At 45.4% G+C, this 24,431-nt stretch overlaps 1 protein-coding gene across 2 annotated transcripts in view; it reads left to right on the top strand.

Annotated features, from left to right (window-relative positions):
- The first annotated feature begins 4,084 nt into the window (after positions 1-4,084).
- Positions 4,085-24,431, top strand: part of nav2 (neuron navigator 2) — a 192,301-nt gene continuing 171,954 nt past the window's right edge. Inside the window, exons 1-2 of one of the 2 annotated variants that reach the window (XM_031900148.1) lie at positions 4,085-4,170; positions 7,031-7,596. In XM_031900148.1, the coding sequence (XP_031756008.1) occupies positions 7,528-7,596 (69 nt within the window). In that variant the 5' untranslated portion in view covers positions 4,085-4,170; positions 7,031-7,527. 2 annotated transcript variants of the gene reach the window in all.

Raw genomic sequence — 24,431 nt, forward strand, 5'->3', positions numbered from 1 at the left:
AAGGAAAGCCTCCCATAGGGCTCAATGGCACTCTGCAGCTCCAACCCGGCCCAAGGAAAGCCTCCCATAGGGCTCAATGGCACTCTGCAGCTCCAACCCGGCCCAAGGAAAGCCTCCCATAGGGCTCAATGGCACTCTGCAGCTCCAACCCGGCCCAAGGAAAGTCTCCCATAGGGCTCAATGGCACTCTGCAGCTCCAACCCGGCCCAAGGAAAGTCTCCCATAGGGCTCAATGGCACTCTGCAGCTCCAACCCGGCCCAAGGAAAGTCTCCCATAGGGCTCAATGGCACTCTGCAGCTCCAACCCGGCCCAAGGAAAGCCTCCCATAGGGCTCAATGGCACTCTGCAGCTCCAACCCGGCCCAAGGAAAGCCTCCCATAGGGCTCAATGGCACTCTGCAGCTCCAACCCGGCCCAAGGAAAGTCTCCCATAGGGCTCAATGGCACTCTGCAGCTCCAACCCGGCCCAAGGAAAGTCTCCCATAGGGCTCAATGGCACTCTGCAGCTCCAACCCGGCCCAAAGAAAGTCTCCCATAGGGCTCAATGGCACTCTGCAGCTCCAACCCGGCCCAAGGGAAGCCTCCCATAGGGCTCAATGGCACTCTGCAGCTCCAACCCGGCCCAAGGAAAGCCTCCCATAGGGCTCAATGGCACTCTGCAGCTCCAACCCGGCCCAAGGAAAGCCTCCCATAGGGCTCAATGGCACTCTGCAGCTCCAACCTGGCCCAAGGAAAGTCTCCCATAGGGCTCAATGGCACTCTGCAGCTCCAACCTGGCCCAAGGAAAGTCTCCCATAGGGCTCAATGGCACTCTGCAGCTCCAACCCGGCCCAAGGAAAGCCTCCCATAGGGCTCAATGGCACTCTGCAGCTCCAACCCGGCCCAAGGAAAGCCTCCCATAGGGCTCAATGGCACTCTGCAGCTCCAACCCGGCCCAAGGAAAGTCTCCCATAGGGCTCAATGGCACTCTGCAGCTCCAACCCGGCCCAAGGAAAGCCTCCCATAGGGCTCAATGGCACTCTGCAGCTCCAACCCGGCCCAAGGAAAGCCTCCCATAGGGCTCAATGGCACTCTGCAGCTCCAACCCGGCCCAAGGAAAGCCTCCCATAGGGCTCAATGGCACTCTGCAGCTCCAACCCGGCCCAAGGAAAGTCTCCCATAGGGCTCAATGGCACTCTGCAGCTCCAACCCGGCCCAAGGAAAGTCTCCCATAGGGCTCAATGGCACTCTGCAGCTCCAACCCGGCCCAAGGAAAGTCTCCCATAGGGCTCAATGGCACTCTGCAGCTTCAACCCGGCCAAAGGAAAGTCTTCCATAGGGCTCAATGGCACTCTGCAGCTTCAACCCGGCCCAAGGAATGTCTCCCATAGGGCTCAATGGCACTCTGCAGCTCCAACCCGGCCAAAGGAAAGTCTCCCATAGGGCTCAATGGCACTCTGCAGCTCCAACCCGGCCCAAGGAAAGTCTCCCATAGGGCTCAATGGCACTCTGCAGCTCCAACCCGGAAACCCTCCCATAGGGCTCAATGGCACTCTGCAGCTCCAACCCGGCCCAAGGAAAGTCTCCCATAGGGCTCAATGGCACTCTGCAGCTCCAACCCGGCCCAAGGAAAGTCTCCCATAGGGCTCAATGGCACTCTGCAGCTCCAACCCGGCCCAAGGAAAGCCTCCCATAGGGCTCAATGGCACTCTGCAGCTCCAACCCGGCCCAAGGAAAGCCTCCCATAGGGCTCAATGGCACTCTGCAGCTCCAACCCGGCCCAAGGAAAGTCTCCCATAGGGCTCAATGGCACTCTGCAGCTCCAACCCGGCCCAAGGAAAGTCTCCCATAGGGCTCAATGGCACTCTGCAGCTCCAACCCGGCCCAAGGAAAGTCTCCCATAGGGCTCAATGGCACTCTGCAGCTCCAACCCGGCCCAAGGAAAGCCTCCCATAGGGCTCAATGGCACTCTGCAGCTCCAACCCGGCCCAAGGAAAGCCTCCCATAGGGCTCAATGGCACTCTGCAGCTCCAACCCGGCCCAAGGAAAGCCTCCCATAGGGCTCAATGGCACTCTGCAGCTCCAACCCGGCCAAGGAAAGCCTCCCATAGGCTCAATGGCACTCTGCAGCTCCAACCCGGCCCAAGGAAAGTCTCCCATAGGGCTCAATGGCACTCTGCAGCTCCAACCCGGCCCAAGGAAAGTCTCCCATAGGGCTCAATGGCACTCTGCAGCTCCAACCCGGCCCAAGGAAAGCCTCCCATAGGGCTCAATGGCACTCTGCAGCTCCAACCAGGCCCAAGGAAAGTCTCCCATAGGGCTCAATGGCACTCTGCAGCTCCAACCCGGCCCAAGGAAAGTCTCCCATAGGGCTCAATGGCACTCTGCAGCTCCAACCTGGCCCAAGGAAAGTCTCCCATAGGGCTCAATGGCACTCTGCAGCTCCAACCCGGCCCAAGGAAAGTCTCCCATAGGGCTCAATGGCACTCTGCAGCTCCAACCCGGCCCAAGGGAAGCCTCCCATAGGGCTCAATGGCACTCTGCAGCTCCAACCTGGCCCAAGGAACGTCTCCCATAGGGCTCAATGGCACTCTGCAGCTCCAACCCGGCCCAAGGAAAGTCTCCCATAGGGCTCAATGGCACTCTGCAGCTCCAACCCGGCCCAAGGAAAGTCTCCCATAGGGCTCAATGGCACTCTGCAGCTCCAACCCGGCCCAAGGAAAGTCTCCCATAGGGCTCAATGGCACTCTGCAGCTCCAACCCGGCCCAAGGAAAGTCTCCCATAGGGCTCAATGGCACTCTGCAGCTCCAACCCGGCCCAAGGAAAGTCTCCCATAGGGCTCAATGGCACTCTGCAGCTCCAACCTGGCCAAAAGAAAGTCACAATACCGATGCTTAAATGAATTTTGAAACTCGTTGCGACAAATACGATTTTGTCGCACAAATTGTTGCAAAGTACAAAAAAGTAGCGGAAATTAACTAAAAAATTGTAGAAAATACGCACAGTTCTAAAACTTAGAAAAAATATGAATTTGTAGCATTCGGACTCAATCATACTTTAATGAATAGGCTCCCAAATGTCAATAATGGGTTCATGGGCTAACTATGGCCATAATTCGAGGGCTATGGACCCCTCAACTCCACCGGTCCATTTGGCATATAGATCCCTAGCGTCTTGTATTTATTTATTACGACCCACAACTTGGGTAGGGGCAACACCAGGGATGGGGGCAAATATTTACTCCCCATCACCAGATCCATATAAACTGCCTTTACCCCACCATTACTAGGTACCCCAAAGCTAACAAAGAAAATATGGTGGGGGCTGGGAGGGTCAAGGGCACAGTAACCCCCACCTTACTGGGCAGACTGGTTGCCAGTTTGTGTGGAAAATAATATTGGCTTGCCTATATACACATATATTATGAATGTGTTTATTTTATGTATGAATAAATACACATTTTATTCCAGAGAGGGTCTATGCAATATAATATATCCATATATAAATGTAATTTACCATTTATATTTAGAGTTTTTATTCCAGCGTCCCAAATACCAGGCTACTTCTATAGGAAATTATGGATTTGGCCACTGTCCCACAAAACCACTCCCCTGGGGTATTAATATAACATGGTGCCCCCAGTGCAGGTATTTTTAGGCACAATATAAAATATAGATATGGTTTTTGCATTGTGAGCCTCACACAATCTCCTCACACACTAACAGAGTTGTGACAGGACCGCGAAATCTCTCAAACCCCTCACACTGGCCCTTGTTCCCATAGGCTAGAGCGTCTACACGTGACACCGCCCCTCGGAGCTGATTGGTGGAGACTGGCGATGTAAGGCGGGAGAAGATGGTGGGCGGTGGCTAGGTTTCCAAGGTAACGTGGTGCTGGAGTTCCCGTGTGGGACTGTGGGGGTCCCAGGGCCCCGCTGATTGTTGGGCACACAGGGTGGGAGATTGGGTTGTGAGGGGTACGGGAGCGGGCAGGTAGGGCTGGTATAGAGAGAGGGCCTCTGGTGTGTTCCCCAGTCCCGCTCTCACAGCCGGACCCTGGGCAGGGCAACGAGGGGAGAAAGGGAGGAACGGGGCGGGGGGAGGAGGGCCGCCTGCTGCTGCTGCTTCTCTCTATCTCTTTCATTCATTCACTGCCCGGCAACCTGTCTTCTGCCTTCTGCTGCTCCCTAGGTAAGTGCCATGGGGTATATCCTTGTACTGGGGGTAAGTGTATCATGGGGTATATAATTGTACTGGAGGTAAGTGTATCATGGGGTATATCATTGTACTGGGGGGTAAGTGTATCATGGGGTATATCCTTGTACTGGGGGGTAAGTGCCATGGGGTATATCCTTGTACTGGGGGTAAGTGCCATGGGGTATATCCTTGTACTGGGGGTAAGTGCCATGGGGTATATCCTTGTACTGGGGGTAAGTGCCATGGGGTATATCCTTGTACTGGGGGTAAGTGCCATGGGGTATATCCTTGTACTGGGGGGTAAGTGTATCATGGGGTATATCCTTGTACTGGGGGTAAGTGTATCATGGGGTATATCATTGTACTGGGGGGTAAGTGTATCATGGGGTATATCATTGTACTGGGGGGTAAGTGCCATGGGGTATATCCTTGTACTGGGGGGTAAGTGTATCATGGGGTATATCATTGTACTGGGGGGTAAGTGCCATGGGGTAAGTGTATCATGGGGTATATCCTTGTACTGGGGGGTAAGTGTATCATGGGGTATATCCTTGTACTGGGGGGTAAGTGTATCATGGGGTATATCCTTGTACTGGGGGGTAAGTGTATCATGGGGTATATCATTGTAATGGGGGGTAAGTGTATCATGGGGTATATCATTGTAATGGGGGGTAAGTGTATCATGGGGTATATCCTTGTACTGGGGGGTAAGTGTATCATGGGGTATATCATTGTACTGGGGGGTAAGTGCCATGGGGTAAGTGTATCATGGGGTATATCCTTGTACTGGGGGGTAAGTGTATCATGGGGTATATCCTTGTACTGGGGGGTAAGTGTATCATGGGGTATATCCTTGTACTGGGGGGTAAGTGTATCATGGGGTATATCATTGTAATGGGGGGTAAGTGTATCATGGGGTATATCATTGTAATGGGGGGTAAGTGTATCATGGGGTATATCATTGTAATGGGGGGTAAGTGTATCATGGGGTATATCATTGTACTGGGGGGGTAAGTGTATCCTCCCTTGGGATATCATAGGGTATATCATTGTACTGGGGGGGGTAAGTGTATCATGGGGGGTATCATTGTACTGGGGGGTAAGTGCATCCTGCCCCGGGATATCATGGGGTATATCATTGTACTGGGGGGGGGGGGGGGGGGGAAGTGTATCCTGCCTTGGGATATCATAGGGTATATCATTGTACTGGGAGGGGTAAGTGTATCCTGCCTTGGGATATCATGGGGGGTATATCATTGTACTGGGGAGGGGGGGTGTAAGCATGTCCTACCCTGGCATCTGGAGCTGGAATTGGTGGGGGTAGATGTTTTTGCATGGGGTATGAATGTTTCCCAAGCTGGGGCATAAAGCTGTCTCTTTAGGTTAGTTCATTCTGCCCCTAACCAGGGTATCCAACATTTTTGGGGCTAATTTATCCTTTCATAGACTGGGATAGTGCAGTGCATGCTGGGGGTTAGAGCCCCTCACACCCCTGTGTATATATATATTATACTGAGCTGGAAGGCACACCGCAGGGCACTTTATCTTCCACATGTATCAGCCCTTTAATTTTTACTTGATTTATTTCATTTGCTTTTCTCTTCCCGCTGCTGCAATATGAAAAGCACGTTAATTAAATTTCCATTATGTGGCTAAATGGCTCTAATTATTGTTTAGCAATAACATCGCTAGGTATTTGCTTGCGCTTGGCCTTGCCCTGCTTTATTATAAGCACCGGCAGCGAACGCTCAGCCCCTGTTTATATCTATTATTTAATGGAATACGGTGCTTCTGTGAATAAAACCCCTGGGACTCTTGTTGTTTTACATATAAATGGGAGTTCGGAGCAGATTCCCTGTATTCAGCCTGTGTGTTTGCAGCTTTATATTATATTATATATATATATATATGTACTGCCTTTCTAAACTCCCATTCACTGTGTGGCCCCAAACATTTCCTATCAATTCATTCCTTATTGTGTCTGTGCTGAGCATTATTTAACCAAAATGCTGTGTTTTATCTTCTGAACTGTGTGGCACCTCTAATAATGGTCTCACTCACTGCCGGAGTAGCCAGAGGCTTGGCACATACCCCCGTGTCACTGACTGAGAATGGATGGGGGTAATTGCATGAATATTCTGCTGAGCCGGGGCACCCGCCGGGGAGTGTATCCTGGTTATAGCAGGGATAGAACTGTAGGTTGAAAATAGAAGAAACTGCCCTTAGTTCAGATATTTCCTACCAGTACCTCCTACACATATGTATAAATATACAGAGAAGGAATGTTCTGGGCACACAATAAGCTGTACCCCCATACTGTACTGTCTAAGGGAAACACTATGGCACCTCCTACCCATATGTATAAATACAAATATCCAGAGAAGGAATGTTCTGGGCACACAATAAGCTGTACCCCCATACTGTACTGTCTAAGGGAAACACTATGGCACCCCCTACCCATATGTTTAAATACAAATATACAGAGAAGGAATGTTCTGGGCACACAATAAGCTGTACCCCCATACTGTACTGTCTAAGGGAAACACTATGGCACCTCCTACCCATATGTATAAATACAAATATACAGAGAGGGAATGTTCTGGGCACACAATAAGCTGTACCCCCATACTGTACTGTCTAAGGGAAACACTATGGCACCTCCTACCCATATGTATAAATACAAATATACAGAGAGGGAATGTTCTGGGCACACAATAAGCTGTACCCCCATACTGTACTGTCTAAGGGAAACACTATGGCACCCCATACCCATATGTAAAAATGCAAATATACGGGACTTTTTAACTGTTTGCTTGTTATGCTTTAATTGTATCTTTTTTTTTTCTTTTTGCAGAATGTGCTTCAGTTCATCTTAAGGAATTAATTGTAATAAAAGAAGTAAAAAAAGATGTAAAGCCCCATCATTTCTCAGGCACGTTGGGTTTGTTGTGTAACCAATTAATGTGGTGTTTAGATTTATGCTCACTCTGAATATGCCTCGTAGGTGCTATGTTTATTATGGAACAAAAGCAATGTGTTTTTCTCCCATTCGTCAGTATTAAGAGCCGGTGAATTTTGTTTTTTTGGAAAGATTCCACTGGATACTTGTTGGTTATTTCTTAGACAGTCAAAGCAAACAGTCGGGTAATCATGGACTCCATAAGGTGATATGGCGGAGTAACGTGCGCAACACTATGGGAGTACAAATACTCGGCAGTCTACGGGCGACGCAGCGATGGCACTCAGCTGATATGAAATGGAAGGCTTGGGCGGATCTCTAAATGGAAAAACGCACTGAGGGATTATATTTTGGATTACCTGAGGAAAAGTAGGGGAACATTCTTCAGGAAAATGGATCCAGAGGCCAAGCAGCACCAGCGGAGAAAACCGGTGACTCACGGATTGGAAGATCAGAAAAGGGTAGGTGCCACGCGTGCAGCCACGTCCTGTGCGCTTCTTCCTTCAGCTGCCAGATCTGACTGACGCTTGCGTTCATTGCTTCTGAAATCTGTCTGTTGTAACTTCATTTGCACGGTCAGACTGCTGGGGTAGAAGTTACGGTTTGACAGCAAGTACTGCGTGTTTAGCCAACGTTTACATTAACCAATTAGTCTCAGATTGGATTGAATCATTGTGGCACTTTTACTCCTTGTAATGGAATCATAGTGATGGGTTTGATGTCGCGAATAGGAAAGGTGTGTGAAATGGTAGAGTGTGGGATACAAACGTACCTGCGTTATAGTTCAGCAACAGGGTTAAATACTGTATGAAAGCAAATAGTCATCATGGTGTGCACTAACGGCTCTACAGACAGACAGACCGGACTTTAGCATTTTGTTTTATTGCAAGATTGGACCGTGTAGGGCTCCGAATTATCATTCCAATAATTTTCTTACCATGGTGATCAGCCATTTAGTCGATGGGACAGGTTAGAAAATTTTGGCCGGATAAGGATAAAATCATTTGCCCACAATGGGAGTCATTTTGTACGATTGGTGCCTGTAACTATTTCATGTTCAGAGCATCCTCCCATTGGTGGTTATTAGGGCTTTATCCTACAATTTCAAGCTGAATGTGAGTTTCAGATTGTTGCATTTAGGGTGAAGACACACTGAGCTACTAGTAGCAGCTACTTTTCCACAGCTACTAAACGTCAGAAAATACCCTGCCATAGACAATACTGAGAATTGCCTCAAACCCATGTAGAGACAGTTATCAGTAAATGATCATCGCTGGCGTTTAGTAGCTGTGGAAAAATAGCTGCTACTAGTAGCTCAGTGTGTCTTCACCCTTAAACGTACGACTGATATCCCAATGTTGGTTTGAAGACTAGCCACCTTAAGAGCAATGATGCATGGATGTTTTGTCATTGGCAATAAATCTTGGCTGCTGTGGGTGATAACGTATCCCTTGTTTCCTTCTAGTGGTGCGGCTACTTTCTGAAGTAGCCGAATATTCCTAATAAGGCACCTTCTGGCTACTTTGCTTCCCACAAGCGATTGGCATTTTAGCCAGTGGGAAAGCATTTGAAGGAAATTAGTTGCCCACTGTAAAATGAGATTTACTGTGGGCAACTTATTTGCTAGTGTGTCAAGGAGAATGCATTGGGCTCTTGGTTCTGCTGCTGATGCTGGACTCTCCCTAGGAATCCAGCGCATTACTCTCTTTATCAGTAAGACCTTGATGGTGCCGTCATTCAGTCCCACTGGGAACTGCCCAGGCAAATTCTACACTATGCATGTGAAAACTAGTTTTATTTCAGACTGGCAGAATTTAAAGCATAAGGAAAGGTGGAATCACTGGGGGGAGCCAAAATGTTAGGCACCCCCAGTGATTCTAATCAACTACCTGATACCCTGGGCTGGTGCTCCTGTTTGTAAATAAAAAAAAACAAAAAAAAAAACAACCTGGGGTACCTGTAGGTGAGCAATCCTCTTCCATCATCCTTGTGCCAGCTAAAGGTGGGCGATTCTAGCTGCTGATATCGGCCCCTTAGACAGGTTCACCAGCTTATTGGCCTGTGTATGGGCTCTACCGACAGGCCTGCCCGACTGATATCTGGCAATGAAATTGGGCAGATCTTGATAGGTCAGGTTTGAAAATCAGTCTGATTGGGGACCGCATTGGCTCGTTGATGAGTCCCCTGAACCGTCTGATGCCCGTACCCATCATTCTAATTTGCTCATTTGGCCCCAGGGCCAAACGACCGAATTAGCCTGATAACGTCCACTCGTAGGTGGGGATACGGGAGAAGATCCGCTCTTCGCTTGTGAGCGGATCTCGGCGTGTATGACTACCTTTAGTATGCACAGTAGAATGAAAGCTGCACTTAAACATGTAAATAAACTTTTTGACTTTACTGCACTTGTGTGGGCTCTGGAGTCGCAGCAAAAGGAGAAGGAAGGGGATCGCTTTACTGCATGTACCTCGGGCTGGTGCAACAGGAGCACTGGGTGCAGGTAAGGATCTTCACTGGGGGGTGCCTAACATTTGCAACCCCCGGGAAAGTGTCTATCACTAGGGGGTGCCAAAATGTTAGACGATAGCGATTGCAATCACTTACCAGATAGCCCGTGCCGGTGCAGGTTTTGGCTAACAGCACTGTTCTGGGGTATTAGGCTCCCCCCAGTGACTGTAATCACTAACCTAACACTTTATATAAACTATTCATTTGCAGTGGCGAGATTTATAGCAGATTCTGCAATTGGCCGAAATGAGGGCCAAAGGATATAACCATGAAATGAGCTGCTACGCTTGCGTAAGTAATGGCCGTTATCTCAAGACAAATTTGCTTTATTTCCCTTAAGTAAATACGGGAGCAGCACTTATTTTGTACCAAGAATTTTCGTAGTGTCAGTGGGCAGTGAGTTATAGAAAGTGTTTTTGCTTTTTGATTTTAAAGATGTTTGAGGTGTGAAAAAATTGGCTGAAAAATCATATTTATAGAGTGTATAGAAACCTGGCCCTGTGTGTAACTGAAATCTGTGCTTCCGAAATATAATGTAATCATTAAAGGGGAAGTAATCCAGTCGCCAGTGTCTGTTCATGCACGTGATTGGGAACAGGTGGCCCCATTGGCTTGTGTTGTCCTTCCGCTGTGTAATTATTGCTCTCCGCTAACAACATATTCACTATCTGAGAGTCAATCTGACTCTGTAACAGTCTCGCTATGAGAGCGTCGCGCTATTCTCTCTCAATGTTGGGTGGGCGACGATGGCAAATGACCTTTATTGGATTTGCAGTTACGCAGGGAAAATAGCGCAGATCCTGATGCGCCCCGGCAACGCTAATGACAGACCAATGGGATTAGGAGTAATTAAAAAGAGCAACAATAGCCATTATCCGCGTGTAGCTGGTAGTTACCCATGGAATATCGATTAGCGGAGATCTGATAGGCAGATTGCTGTGTGCCCCGACACGGGGGTATCACTGTCACTGGAAATTCAGCAGGAAATTGTTATAATCTGCAATTCATTTGTGGTGATCTTACTGAATCCTGAAACATTTGATTCTGAATGATTGGCTGGGCTGTTGGATGGTAGTATGTAAAGTAACGGGATGGATTTCCGGCGCATTTTATTTTTGTTTAATTTTGGTGCATACTTTTAGCTATACCCCCCCTCCACTATAAGCTCTATCCCTACTATACCTGCTATCCCACAGCCCCAGTCCCTTCCCAGAGGCTATTATCCCCCCACTGCTACTATAGGTACCATCTCTCCCTACTATACCTGCTATCCCACAGCCCCAGTCCCTTCCCAGAGGCTATTATCCCACTGCTACTATAGGCACCATCTCTCCCTACTATACCTGCTATCCCACAGCCCCAGTCCCTTCCCAGAGGCTATTATCCCCCCACTGCTACTATAGGCACCATCTCTCCCTACTATACCTGCTATCCCACAGCCCCAGTCCCTTCCCAGAGGCTATTATCCCACTGCTACTATAGGCACCATCTCTCCCTACTATACCTGCTATCCCACAGCCCCAGTCCCTTCCCAGAGGCTATTATCCCCCCACTGCTACTATAGGCACCATCTCTCCCTACTATACCTGCTATCCCACAGCCCCAGTCCCTTCCCAGAGGCTATTATCCCCCCACTGCTACTATAGGCACCATCTCTCCCTACTATACCTGCTATCCCACAGCCCCAGTCCCTTCCCAGAGGCTATTATCCCCCCACTGCTACTATAGGCACCATCTCTCCCTACTATACCTGCTATCCCACAGCCCCAGTCCCTTCCCAGAGGCTATTATCCCCCCACTGCTACTATAGGCACCATCTCTCCCTACTATACCTGCTATCCCACAGCCCCAGTCCCTTCCCAGAGGCTATTATCCCCCCACTGCTACTATAGGCACCATCTCTCCCTACTATACCTGCTATCCCACAGCCCCAGTCCCTTCCCAGAGGCTATTATCCCCCCACTGCTACTATAGGCACCATCTCTTAATCAAAGCACTCATATATATGAATGTATTCATTGTGTTTGTGAATAGAGGACACAATAAATGTAACCTCAGCCAATCTGCAGCTGCTCCTGGGGTCACAGAGCAAGCCTAAATAGATTTTAATGCACAGAGTTTGAAATATTGACTGTAAATCTGTTTGGCTGCTGTCTGTTCCTTTCTGCAGGGAATACAGGGTTAAAACCAATCAATAGACCCTGAGCTCACATGCGGGGGGGGGGGGGGGGGGGGGCAGATCTAGGCTGTAAAATATGTTTGACAAGAGATGAATTTAATTGCCCCAGTATAGCAAACGTAATATGCAATTAAGTTCCTGCCTGGGCGCCTGAATAAAACTCTGTGGTGCCCATCTGGTCGCAGAACGGGGCCCCCAGCGCACATGTAAAATGGCTCCTTTGAAAGTGAAATATTAACCCTGCGCGTCGCTCTGTCAGCTGGGATTGCATCAATTGGTCACGCTCGGCTGCCATTCATCTTAACCCCAACTCTGCTGTCACCCACATTATTACATTTCTAATCATATCTGCCCCTGCCACTTTAACGTCCCTCTCTGATTGGATGGTACCTTTCTGCTGCCAAAACAAGTCACAATTACTAATATCCCTATTCAGCATTCAGGTACGGCTTCTCCTATTGGCTATTGTAGGAGGTAGGCTTCTGCTTTTTTACAAATTGAATTTTTATTATATAAATATATCTTGAAACAGACTATTCAAATTATGATTCTCCCATAGACTCCATTTTAATCAAATAATTCACATTTTTATAAGTGATTCCCTTTTTTTTGTGTGTAATAATAACAGTGCTTGGTACTTGATTGTAACCACAATATTATTAATTTGTATTGGTGTGTATATATTATATATACACCAATATGTATGTATGTTTATTTATAAAGCATCACTTATGTACACAGTGCTGTACGGTAGAACAATAGATTAACTCAACAAGGGGTTATTAAAATAATAGATAAATGCAATGTATAGTTGCAATAAGTTAAGAAGGAGACAAGAGGACGGAGGTCCCTGTCCCATAGAGCTTACAATCTACATATTGGTGTCAAAACAATCCTATTGGGTTTAATGTTTTAATGATTATGAGAATCCCCAGGTCCTGCACATTCTAGATAATGGGTCCCATAACTGTGTGTGTGTGATATATAATATAATATAATATAATATAATATAATATAATAAATAAGTGTGTGTGTGTGTGTGTGTACACACAGGTATGGGATCCCTTATCCAGAAACCAGTTATCCACAAAATTCCAAATTACCAGATTCCCTTTTCTCTAATAATAAAACAGTACCTGTACTTGATCCCAACTAAGATATAATTACCCCTTATTGGGGCAGAACCGCCCTATTGGGTTTATTTCATGGTTAAATGATTCCCTTTTCTCTGTAATAATAAAACAGTACCTTTACTTGATCCCAACTAAGATATAATTACCCCTTATTGGGGGCAGAACAGCCCTATTGGGTTTATTTCATGGTTAAATAATTCCCTTTTCTCTGTAATACAGTACCTGTACTTGATCCCAGAACAATTCTATTGGGTCCTGAGCATTCTGGATAAGGTGTGTGTGTGTGTGTGTGTATATAATAAGAAGGGAGAGATATATTGGGCCTGGGAGCAGGTTCTGTATGTATCCGTAGCACAGACTGAAGCCCTTGGGTGGGTTTCCAGTTGGCAGAATAAAGTTAATATTAGAGACAATTAAGTGTTGGAAGGCAGGAATTCATTCATTAGTAGAAACGTTGCCAGTTATTCTCATGCCTTCAGCCCTTGCGCTTCAATAACCACACATGGCGCATAAAATCTGGTATTTATAGTGAACTATGAGAGGGTCGTGGTACAGCCACGCAGCAGCGCAACTGAGCCCATTCCATAGGTGCCGGCCGCTAGTACATCATTAATCAGTGGCCACATGATTGCCTCATATCCTGCAGCTATAAACATGGGGGAGAATGAGGAAAAAAACCCAAGAAACCAACATGGGTCTCCTGTGGTCTTAGAGCCCCTTCAAATATCAAGTCTGAATTAATGAACTTGTGTATTTTCTTTTTTTTTTCATCTTTAAATCTTTCTCTCCGTATGAGGGGCCCACAAGTAAAATATATTCTGGCATTTATGATCAAGGGTGTTTTATCCCCCCGTGGGGTTCCTCAACTTCGGCCTCATCGGGGATACAGCTGTTTGAATTATTCACATGTCAAACACGAGTGCCGGCCATCTGCTCCTCTGCCTCCCGTAGAGCCCAGCCCCTATCCCTCCAGCTACAGCTTTGGGATGGGTATAAATGTAGATGTATTGCGCATTCTGTGTGTGTATTCAGAAGGCACAAATACAGCCAAACTATCACCTTGTCTGTATAGAATATTTACTACATCAACTCCTCCCTAGCTTGTCACTATTCCTATTGGTATTATAAGGGAAATTTACTCCTAAAGGTACAGGGTCTGTTATTTGGAAACCCGTTGCCCAGAAAGCTCTGAATTACTGAAAGCCCATTTCCCATAGGCTCTAAGTTACATATACAGGTAGGGGATCAGTTATTTGGAAACCCGTTATCCAGAAAGCTCTGAATTACCCAAAGGCCATTTCTCATAGGATCTATGTTATATATACAGGTATGGGATCTGTTATCCGGAAACCCCTTATCTAGAAAGCTCTGAATTACTGAAAGGCCATTTCCCATAGGCTCTAAGTTGTATATACATATACAGGGATCAGTTATCCGGAAACCCCTTATCCAGAAAGCTCAGAATTGGCAAAAGGCCATTTCTCATAGGATCTAAGTTATATATACATATACAGGTATGGGATCTGTTATCCGGAAACCCCTTATCCAGAATGTTTCCGAATTACAGGAAGGTCATCTCTCAGTCTATTTTAAAAAATGATTTCCTTTTTCTCTGGGTTTAATTAATTAGTAGGCTTAAGGCATGGAGATCCAAACTACAGAAAGATCCCTTATCTGGAAACCCCAGGTCCCAAGCATTCTGGATGTGTGTGTGTGTGTATAGTATACAATATTATATAATATATAATATTTATAATATATGTATTATATCTCTATATCTCTCTCTCTCTACTGGATTTTTACTTGATCTGGTTATGCACCCAGGCAATTTATCTATTTACGAGAGTGCCTACTTTATATAATATATATATTAATATTACAGTGATTATATCTGCCTTGTCGCTCACTGAGTATAAAGCCGGGGATTAGTATTGATGTTTATTTCCGTTCCAGTGTATTTCTGCTTTATATGCTCTTTATTTTGTTCTATATGTGACAGGACCAGAGTCGCTTTGCTGTCAGGGTTCCAATTAGGAGACTGGCACACATAAAGTTTATTTTTGGTGGTGTTTTTTCCCTGCAGTAGTTGTGTTGGAGCGTGAGTGATTTATGCAGGGCCCCTGGGGGGAGTGAGGGATACAGATTTCATGCAGTTTGTCCCTGGGATACATTACACGTGTGATGGATGGTGTTTGCTTTGTCATCTCGGCAGGAACAGCCTCTCCAGGCCCATTAACTCTCTATTACTTTTCTTTGGAAAAAATGGAATTATTAATTGCCAGCTGATTTGTTCAAATGAGCAGGTTTGAGTGAGATACAATGTATCCGATGCGGAATATGTCATTGTTCCTGGTCTCAAACCATATATTGGGCCCTAAATGGTAATAAAGTACAGGGGCAATTGTGCCCCAGCTCTTTGTTGTGCCAAGGGCAATTCTTTTACCTACCCTAGGAGGCAGTGGTATGAAGCCGGCTTACCCCACCCATATAATGTCGTTTGGACAGTGTTTGGGTTGGTCCCGATAGATTTGTTTTGATTTGTGGCAATTGATTTTGTTAGATTAAAAAATTTCAATTGAATAACTATAAAATCTGCCCATTAATATCATTGGTGGCATAAAACTGAACTGTGATGCTCTTGGGCTCTTTAGTTGTCCCTTGATGGCCCATAATAGAATACACTATGCCTTATATGCTTTATGCCGTACCTATTTATCTAAAGGAAACCAGTACAGGTACCAGAATGCTTGGGACCAAGGGTATTCCAGATAAGGGGTCTTTCCGTAATTTGTATCTCCATATCTTAAGTCTACTATAAAATCAATAAAACATTAATTAAACCCAATAGGATTATTTTGCATCCAATAAGGGGTAATTATATCTTAGTTGGGATCTAATACAGGTACTGTTTTATTATTACAGAGAAAAGGGAATCATTTAACCATTAAATAAACCCAATAGGGCTGTTCTGCCCCCAATAAGGGGTAATTATATCTTAGTTGGGATCAAGTACAGGTACTGTTTTATTATTACAAAGAAAAGGGAATCATTTAACCATTAAATAAACCCAATAGGGCTGTTCTGCCCCCAATAAGGGGTAATTATATCTTAGTTGGGATCAAGTACAGGTACTGTTTTATTATTACAGAGAAAAGGGAATCATTTAACCATTAAATAAACCCAATAGGGCTGTTCTGCCCCCAATAAGGGGTAATTATATCTTAGTTGGGATCAAGTACAGGTACTGTTTTATTATTACAGAGAAAAGGGAATCATTTAACCATTAAATAAACCCAATAGGGCTGTTCTGCCCCCAATAAGGGGTAATTATATCTTAGTTGGGATCAAGTACAGGTACTGTTTTATTATTACAGAGAAAAGGGAATCATTTAACCATTAAATAAACCCAATAGGGCTGTTCTGCCCCCAATAAGGGGTAATTATATCTTAGTTGGGATCAAGTACAGGTACTGTTTTATTATTACAGAGAAAAGGGAATCATTTAACCATTAAATAAACCCAATAGGGCTGTTCTGCCCCCAATAAGGGGTAATTATATCTTAGTTGGGATCAAGTACAGGTACTGTTTTATTATTACAGAGAAAAGGGAATCATTTAACCATTAAATAAACCCAATAGGGCTGTTCTGCCCCCAATAAGGGGTAATTATATCTTAGTTGGGATCAAGTACAGGTACTGTTTTATTATTACAGAGAAAAGGGAATCATTTAACCATTAAATAAACCCAATAGGGCTTAATAAGTTTAAAAATGTAACCATAACACTGTAGCAAATAGGGGTGGAATTCTTATTGTTTCTACCTCCATATGTGACAATTCATCGTAATTGTTACATGTATGGCCATGTTTAGACATGCCAAGAGACGCCAGGGGCCCACCACCTGTTTTCTACGCAGCCCTCCATCACCCATCATTGACTCAGCACAGCAAGCAGCGTCCGACTGGGTCACCGCAGGAGCATTAGCCCTGACCATAATGTAGGAGGCAACAAACCACAGCTCGTTATTGGTCTCCGGAGAAACCCGGCATCTTTAAAAATAATAATAATATTCTCACTGCCGCTGTTTGTGCCTCTGTCGACCTGAAATGCCAGGGCCTATTTGGATTGTCAGTCCGGGCCTGTGGGAAGGCCGTCTCTGATCATTGAAGTGAAGTCAATGCCTACTCTTGTGTGACTTGCCTCATAGCAGGCCCCTTGTTAGTTTCTGGGTTACTTCCATCCACGGTGCATTTTATTCCGTAAGGACGCGGGCGGACCTTATTGTTCCAAGGCCTATATACAAACATCCCACGCAGTTATCATCCCTTGCTGCTCTTACTCCCTCATCTGATGTGTGGGCACAACTCAAACAACCGTCATTGGTTTGTATGGGTCACTGCTTGATTCATTATTTGGCCCAATCAGAGGAAATGCTTCGATGGTTTCTACGCTTTCCCTTCAAATAAAACATTGAGATGAAATGAATGAGCAGTAACGGTTCTGCCTGTGCCTTAGCGCCATTTAGTTGCCCTTTGATTCAGATGGAAACCAGTTAACCCCTATCCTGTATTACAGAGCAGGGGGGTCCGGCCGGCAGCCCTCCAGCTGTTATCGGATCACAACCACAAGTAACAGCAGTACCATAAATACATTACTGGGGGTTGTGAGGTGTATAATTGTTTATACAGAGAAATAATTCTTGGGGGGGCTGCACCCTCACAGGTGATTGTTGCCCATGGGAAATCTGTGCTGCTGTGGGTGCTCCATTAAATCTCTTGCCCTTCACTAACATTCGGATCACAGCACTCTAATGGCGGAAGAACAACGCATGTAAAGGGTATTGCATGCAGTGATCTGGATGTTGGTGATGGGAGATTCAAAATCCTTGAGGAACGGGGAAGAGTAATAGCCTGCGGGGGCACATATTCTATTGGGCAGCACATCGCATCCCCTGCCTTAGCCTAAAGGACTTGAAATTTCAGCCACTGTAGCCCTGTACAAGTCAGACTCAAACTGCTTGTATCTCATGTTGTTTTGTAACATTCAAAAATGTATATTTAAAATAGAAAAGTACATTTAATTTGCATCCACTTTAATAGAACAGGAAATACTACCCCGTGGATCAATTCCCCTTATGTAGAACAGGTCGTCTGTTCCAAGGTTCCTCTTCTGTAGAACAGGGCAGCTTATTCAGTGGCCCATTTCACCCCATGTAGAATGAAGAGCCCTATGGCAAGAGACACTTCCTCTTCCTGTCAACCAGGAAACCCTATTTCAGTTACTACTTCCTCTACTGTAGAACAGGAAGTGCTATTATGGGAGCCATTTCTTTATGGGAAAATGCTATTATGGGAGCCATTTCTTTATGGGAAAATGCTATTATGGGAGCCATTTCTTTATGGGAAAATGCTATTATGGGAGCCATTTCTTTACGGGAAAATGCTATTATGGGAGCCATTTCTTTACGGGAAAATGCTGTTATGGGAGCCATTTCTTTATGGGTAAATGCTGTTATGGGAGCCATTTCTTTATGGGAAAATGCTATTATGGGAGCCATTTCTTTATGGGAAAATGCTATTCTGGGAGCCATTTCTTTATGGGAAAATGCTATTATGGGAGCCATTTCTTTATGGGAAATGCTATTATGGGAGCCATTTCTTTACAGGAAAATGCTATTCTGGGAGCCATTTCTTTATGGGAAAATGCTATTCTGGGAGCCATTTCTTTATGGGAAAATGCTATTCTGGGAGCCATTTCTTTATGGGAAAATGCTATTCTGGGAGCCATTTCTTTATGGGAAAATGCTATTATGGGAGCCATTTCTTTATGGGAAAATGCTATTATGGGAGCCATTTCTTTATGGGAAAATGCTATTATGGGAGCCATTTCTTTACGGGAAAATGCTATTCTGGGAGCCATTTCTTTATGGGAAAATGCTATTCTGGGAGCCATTTCTTTATGGGAAAATGCTATTATGGGAGCCATTTCTTTATGGGAAAATGCTATTATGGGAGCCATTTCTTTATGGGTAAATGCTATTATGGGAGCCATTTCTTTATGGAAGTCACTATTTCCTCATCTGTGGAACAGGAAGCTGCATTTCTCAGATTACTTCCTCTCTGTAGAGGCAGAAATTCTACTCGGGGGAACCCCTTTCTTTTTATAGAACAGGAAATCCTAGTCCATGGAATGCAGAACCGGAACCCCCCTTCTAGAGATGACCTTGGCTTAGCTGGCGGAGGGATACTGTACCTGCACTACGGCTGTTCCATAGTCCTGCCCCATTCATTAATATAGTGGTGGTCTCTCTGTTTCAAGCTTTTGTCTGAATGGCGGTGCCTTTATCTCTGCAGCCGGCAGTGAGAGACCGTAAGTGGAGCTCTCAGTCTTACAGAATGACGTCCATTCATCTAACTCCATGGCCGTGTAGGAGTAATGCCTCCATTTATTGGGGAATGAAATGAGCACTACATCTTCTTCTGACAGAAATATTATCTTATCTTTTTCTGTCTAAAGCCATTTCCCTGGGAGCCGGCTGTGCTACAGCGATGGGAAGTACCGAGCCATTTGTTTTTGCATGTAATTCCGGCTTTGAATATGTTCTCGGATCAGTAACTGCCTATCAGAACCGCGGAGAAGCTAACACTCAACTCTTTGTTTAGAACTTATTGCACAGTGTAACCAAATTAAAGGAACAGTAACACCAAAAAATGGAAGTGTATAAAAGTAATTCCAATATAATGTACTGTTGCCCTGCATTGCTACAGCTGGTGTTTGCCTCCGAAAGACTACTATAGTTTATATAAGTAAGCTGCTGTGTAGCCATGGGGGCAGCCATTCAAAGGAGAAAAGGCCCAGGTTACTTAGTAGATAACAGACAAACCCTCATTATATGGGGCTTATCTACTTGTTATCTGCTATGTAACCTGTGCCTTTTCTCCTTTTTTCCAGCTTGAATGGCTGCCCCCGGGGCTACACAGCTTATTTATATAGTTGCGGGGCCTGGTCGGATAGAAGTGTGGGAGGCATTTTGTTCTAGGATGTGATGTAGCTTCTTGTTTCTGCTGATTGGCCAGGCTTATCGGAGTGTACTTCTGATTGGCCACTACTTTTCATTCTTACAGCTGCTGCTCTGTTGGGCCTTGATATGTGTGGGGCCTTTGCCATTGTCATCTTATTGGTTCCCCCAAGGGGAGCTTTGATTTTAGATAAGGTACAGACCAGACAAATGTATGCTAGGAAAATATGGCCCTTTGCACTGAAAACACATGCTTCATGCATCAGTTGCCCCAGTATGTACTAATTACTTCTATGAGTATTGTCCTCCATGCCTCATTGTATCCCTGTGAGACAGATTTACAAACAAACCCATTAATTGCTCTTTTGGCATGTTGTAATTGCACGTTGGATGGCTATTAAAGGAACAGTAATACCAGTGTATGAAACTTGTGTGTTTGCCTCAGAAACTCTACTATAGTTTATATAAATACCCCGCTGTGTAGCCCCGGGGGCAGCCATTCCTGCACTGGTACAGCTGGGGTGTTTGCTACAGAAACCCTACTATAGTTTATATAAATACCCCGCTGTGTAGCCCCGGGGGCAGTCATTCCTGCACTGGTACAGCTGGGGTGTTTGCTACAGAAACCCTACTATAGTTTATATAAATACCCCGCTGTGTAGCCCCGGGGGCAGCCATTCCTGCACCGGTACAGCTGGGGTGTTTGCTACAGAAACCCTACTATAGTTTATATAAATACCCCGCTGTGTAGCCCCGGGGGCAGCCATTCCTGCACTGGTACAGCTGGGGTGTTTGCTACAGAAACCCTACTATAGTTTATATAAATACCCCGCTGTGTAGCCCCGGGGGCAGCCATTCCGGCACTGGTACAGCTGGGGTGTTTGCTACAGAAACACTACTATAGTTTATATAAATACCCCGCTGTGTAGCCCCGGGGGCAGCCATTCCTGCACCGGTACAGCTGGGGTGTTTGCTACAGAAACCCTACTATAGTTTATATAAATACCCCGCTGTGTAGCCCCGGGGGCAGCCATTCCTGCACTGGTACAGCTGGGGTGTTTGCTACAGAAACCCTACTATAGTTTATATAAATACCCCGCTGTGTAGCCCCGGGGGCAGCCATTCCTGCACTGGTACAGCTGGGGTGTTTGCTACAGAAACCCTACTATAGTTTATATAAATACCCCGCTGTGTAGCCCCGGGGGCAGCCATTCCTGCACTGGTACAGCTGGGGTGTTTGCTACAGAAACCCTACTATAGTTTATATAAATACCCCGCTGTGTAGCCCCGGGGGCAGCCGTTCCTGCACTGGTACAGCTGGGGTGTTTGCTACAGAAACCCTACTATAGTTTATATAAATACCCCGCTGTGTAGCCCCGGGGGCAGCCATTCCTGCACTGGTACAGCTGGGGTGTTTGCTACAGAAACCCTACTATAGTTTATATAAATACCCCGCTGTGTAGCCCCGGGGGCAGCCGTTCCTGCACTGGTACAGCTGGGGTGTTTGCTACAGAAACCCTACTAAAGGTGCCCTTTAGTTTTGTGTTTGGCGCTGTCTCTCATTAATGGGAAAAAAATCTGCTTGTTCCGTCTCCTAGTAATAATGAAAAAGAAACCTGAGTGAGGGGTAGAATAGTGATTACCCCAGTGCCTCCTGTAAACATGACATAAGGATTCTCCCAGCAATCCCCGACGTGCTTATTTCTTATTATATCCCATATCCTTTCCCTGCGCTTGTCTGGAAGGGAATAGCATCCGCCGCGCATGGCTTGTTACTTATTATTATTATCATTGCAGTGTATGGGATCGTGTCCTACAGCGGCTGCCGATTGCTTACATGTGTTGCAGCCAAATCATGCTTTGATCATGAACACGCGGCCAGAAATTGCTTCCTGCATGTTCCACCATAATCCAATTCTCACAATCCCATTCTCAAATCATTCCTCCGTTCTGCCAGGCTGAAAACATTCCATTTTTTTTTTTTTTTATAAAGGACAAGTCAACTCTAAAAATGTTTTTTTGCCTTATAAAGGAAAACATAATTCTAAGCAACTTTCCAATAAGAATTTAGTACTTTATAAGGTATTTGTAATTGCTATTGAAAGCAGCATTTGCTGAACTCCTGGTTGTTACTTTTTAAACAATGCTGCAAAGCTCAGTTTCCCCCAGCGAGTCAGGTCTGTCAGGCTGCTCCCTTGTGTTACATTGTTTCAGTCAGAGCCCCCAGGGTAGGGAATAGAAAAAGGATAGACACTGCTTCTAATTACAATTATATATACAAATAAGTCAGAAATGATATTAGGCAAATAATTATATTTTGGGTTGACTTGTCCTTTAACAGCAAGATAGGAATTTACCCGTCGGCACATTATCCCTTCAGGACAAATACTATCAGGCATTCTGTGCGTTCCCTTTCATTCACTGCGGTTGATTGAATTATTTTTTTTCCTCCCCACTCTCCAATAATTGTGTTTTCTTTCCGTAATCCCTTTGGTGATGTTTTATGGCGTCTCCTGATTTGTTTTAGAGCAGATGTCGGGCTGTAGTTACCCCAAGCACGGAAACCCGATACAGCCCATATACTCCTACCCACATATTCCTTATATTCGGGGGCTAGAGTCCTTTTCTCTGTAATAATAAAACAGTACCTGTACTTGATCCCAACTAAGATATAATTACCCCTTATTGGGGCAGAACAGCCCTATTGGGTTTATTTCATGGTTAAATGATTCCCTTTTCTCTGTAATAATAAAACAGTACCTGTACTTGATCCCAACTAAGATATAATTACCCCTTATTGGGGCAGAACAGCCCTATTGGGTTTATTTAATGGTTAAATGATTCCCTTTTCTCTGTAATAATAAAACAGTACCTGTACTTGATCCCAACTAAGATATAATTACCCCTTATTGGGGCAGAACAGCCCTATTGGGTTTATTTCATGGTTAAATGATTCCCTTTTCTCTGTAATAATAAAACAGTACCTGTACTTGATCCCAACTAAGATATAATTACCCCTTATTGGGGCAGAACAGCCCTATTGGGTTTATTTAATGGTTAAATGATTTTTAGCAGACTTAAGTTATGGAGATCCAAATTACGGAAAGATCCCTTATCTGGAAAACCCCAGGTCCTGAGCATTCTGTATAACAGGTCTCATACCTGTACTAGCTAGCTAGATAGCCAAACTGTACAGATTGCATAGAGATCCACCAATGTACTCGGCCCTTGGGCAAAAAGATTACTGGGTATGGAGATACAGAGTGAATAGTTGCTTTGGATGTGGGAAATGGCTGCTTTGGGTTCTTCTCTATATAAAATAGTTCTGCCTCTTGTACTATCCATATCCGGCCTTAAAGCTCTGTAGGGGGGTCATTTACTAATTCACTGTTGCAGTTGGTCTAAAGTGGCTGCAATGCACTAAGCTTCCACCACTAGGTACAGGTTGGTGATGGATATAGGGATTCTCAATGCCATAGGAGTCCCTGTAACTACCACCAACCTGTACCCAGTGGGGGCCCCACCCTTCCCACAGTGGGTTCCGTCGGTGGGGGCACCAGTGAATCGAATGAAAACAGCATGTTGAACTCTGGGATTGACACAACTCCCCGCGTTGAGAATGCTTAAAGCAAATTGCATCTGATTGCAAGCACTACGGCAGCTGTTTTGATACATCTGGTGCAATTATGACGGGTGCAACTCTGAGCACGTTTACAATTACACGGAAATGATGCGGATGAGCAGTGCATTGTGGGTGAAAAACATGTTGATTTGCATCCGAAATTGGATTTTACACGATATACACATGTTTGTAAATGACTCCGTATGTGTAATTGCCCGCAGGCCCCAGGAGGAAGCATTTGCCCTTGATGACCTGTCCTGTGGGCACCCAGCTGCTATAGGGGGGCCGGGGTGGCAGCAAACACATAACAGGTGCAGGGGTGGTGCCGCCCCCCTATTTTACTGCTGATGGGTGGGGTAGTAAATCTAATTCATCTTCTGTATAGGGAAGAGGTATAAAGGCCGCCATTGGCACAATGGAGACTGGGTGTATAGGTGGCACTGTCACCCAGCCACGTACCTTGCCAACTAGTCACCCAGTTAGTTGCCCCAGGTATTCTATTTGCTCATTGTTAGTCTGATATCTCTATGAATCCTCTTTCTAAAACTGCAGGTCCTCTGATTCTGATCCAAACTGGTGCTTCCAGCAAGTATATAATGAACTGAAATTTTTGCTCATCTTCCCATGAATTGTAAGGCAAAGGGTGAGTAGCCGGGGGCTAGTGCTTGAGTCCCATGCCGGCCATAATGCTCTGCCCTGGGGCAATTCAGAACCAACATCTGCTGAATGATAGTACCATATGTCTAAATGGCTCCCTGACTGAGGGGTAGTAATATTTAGTATGTTATAGTATGGCAAATTCTAAGCAGCTTTTCAATAAGTCTTCATTTATTTAT

The sequence above is a fragment of the Xenopus tropicalis genome, chromosome 4 (assembly GCF_000004195.4).
Source record: "Xenopus tropicalis strain Nigerian chromosome 4, UCB_Xtro_10.0, whole genome shotgun sequence".
NCBI lineage: Eukaryota > Metazoa > Chordata > Amphibia > Anura > Pipidae > Xenopus > Xenopus tropicalis.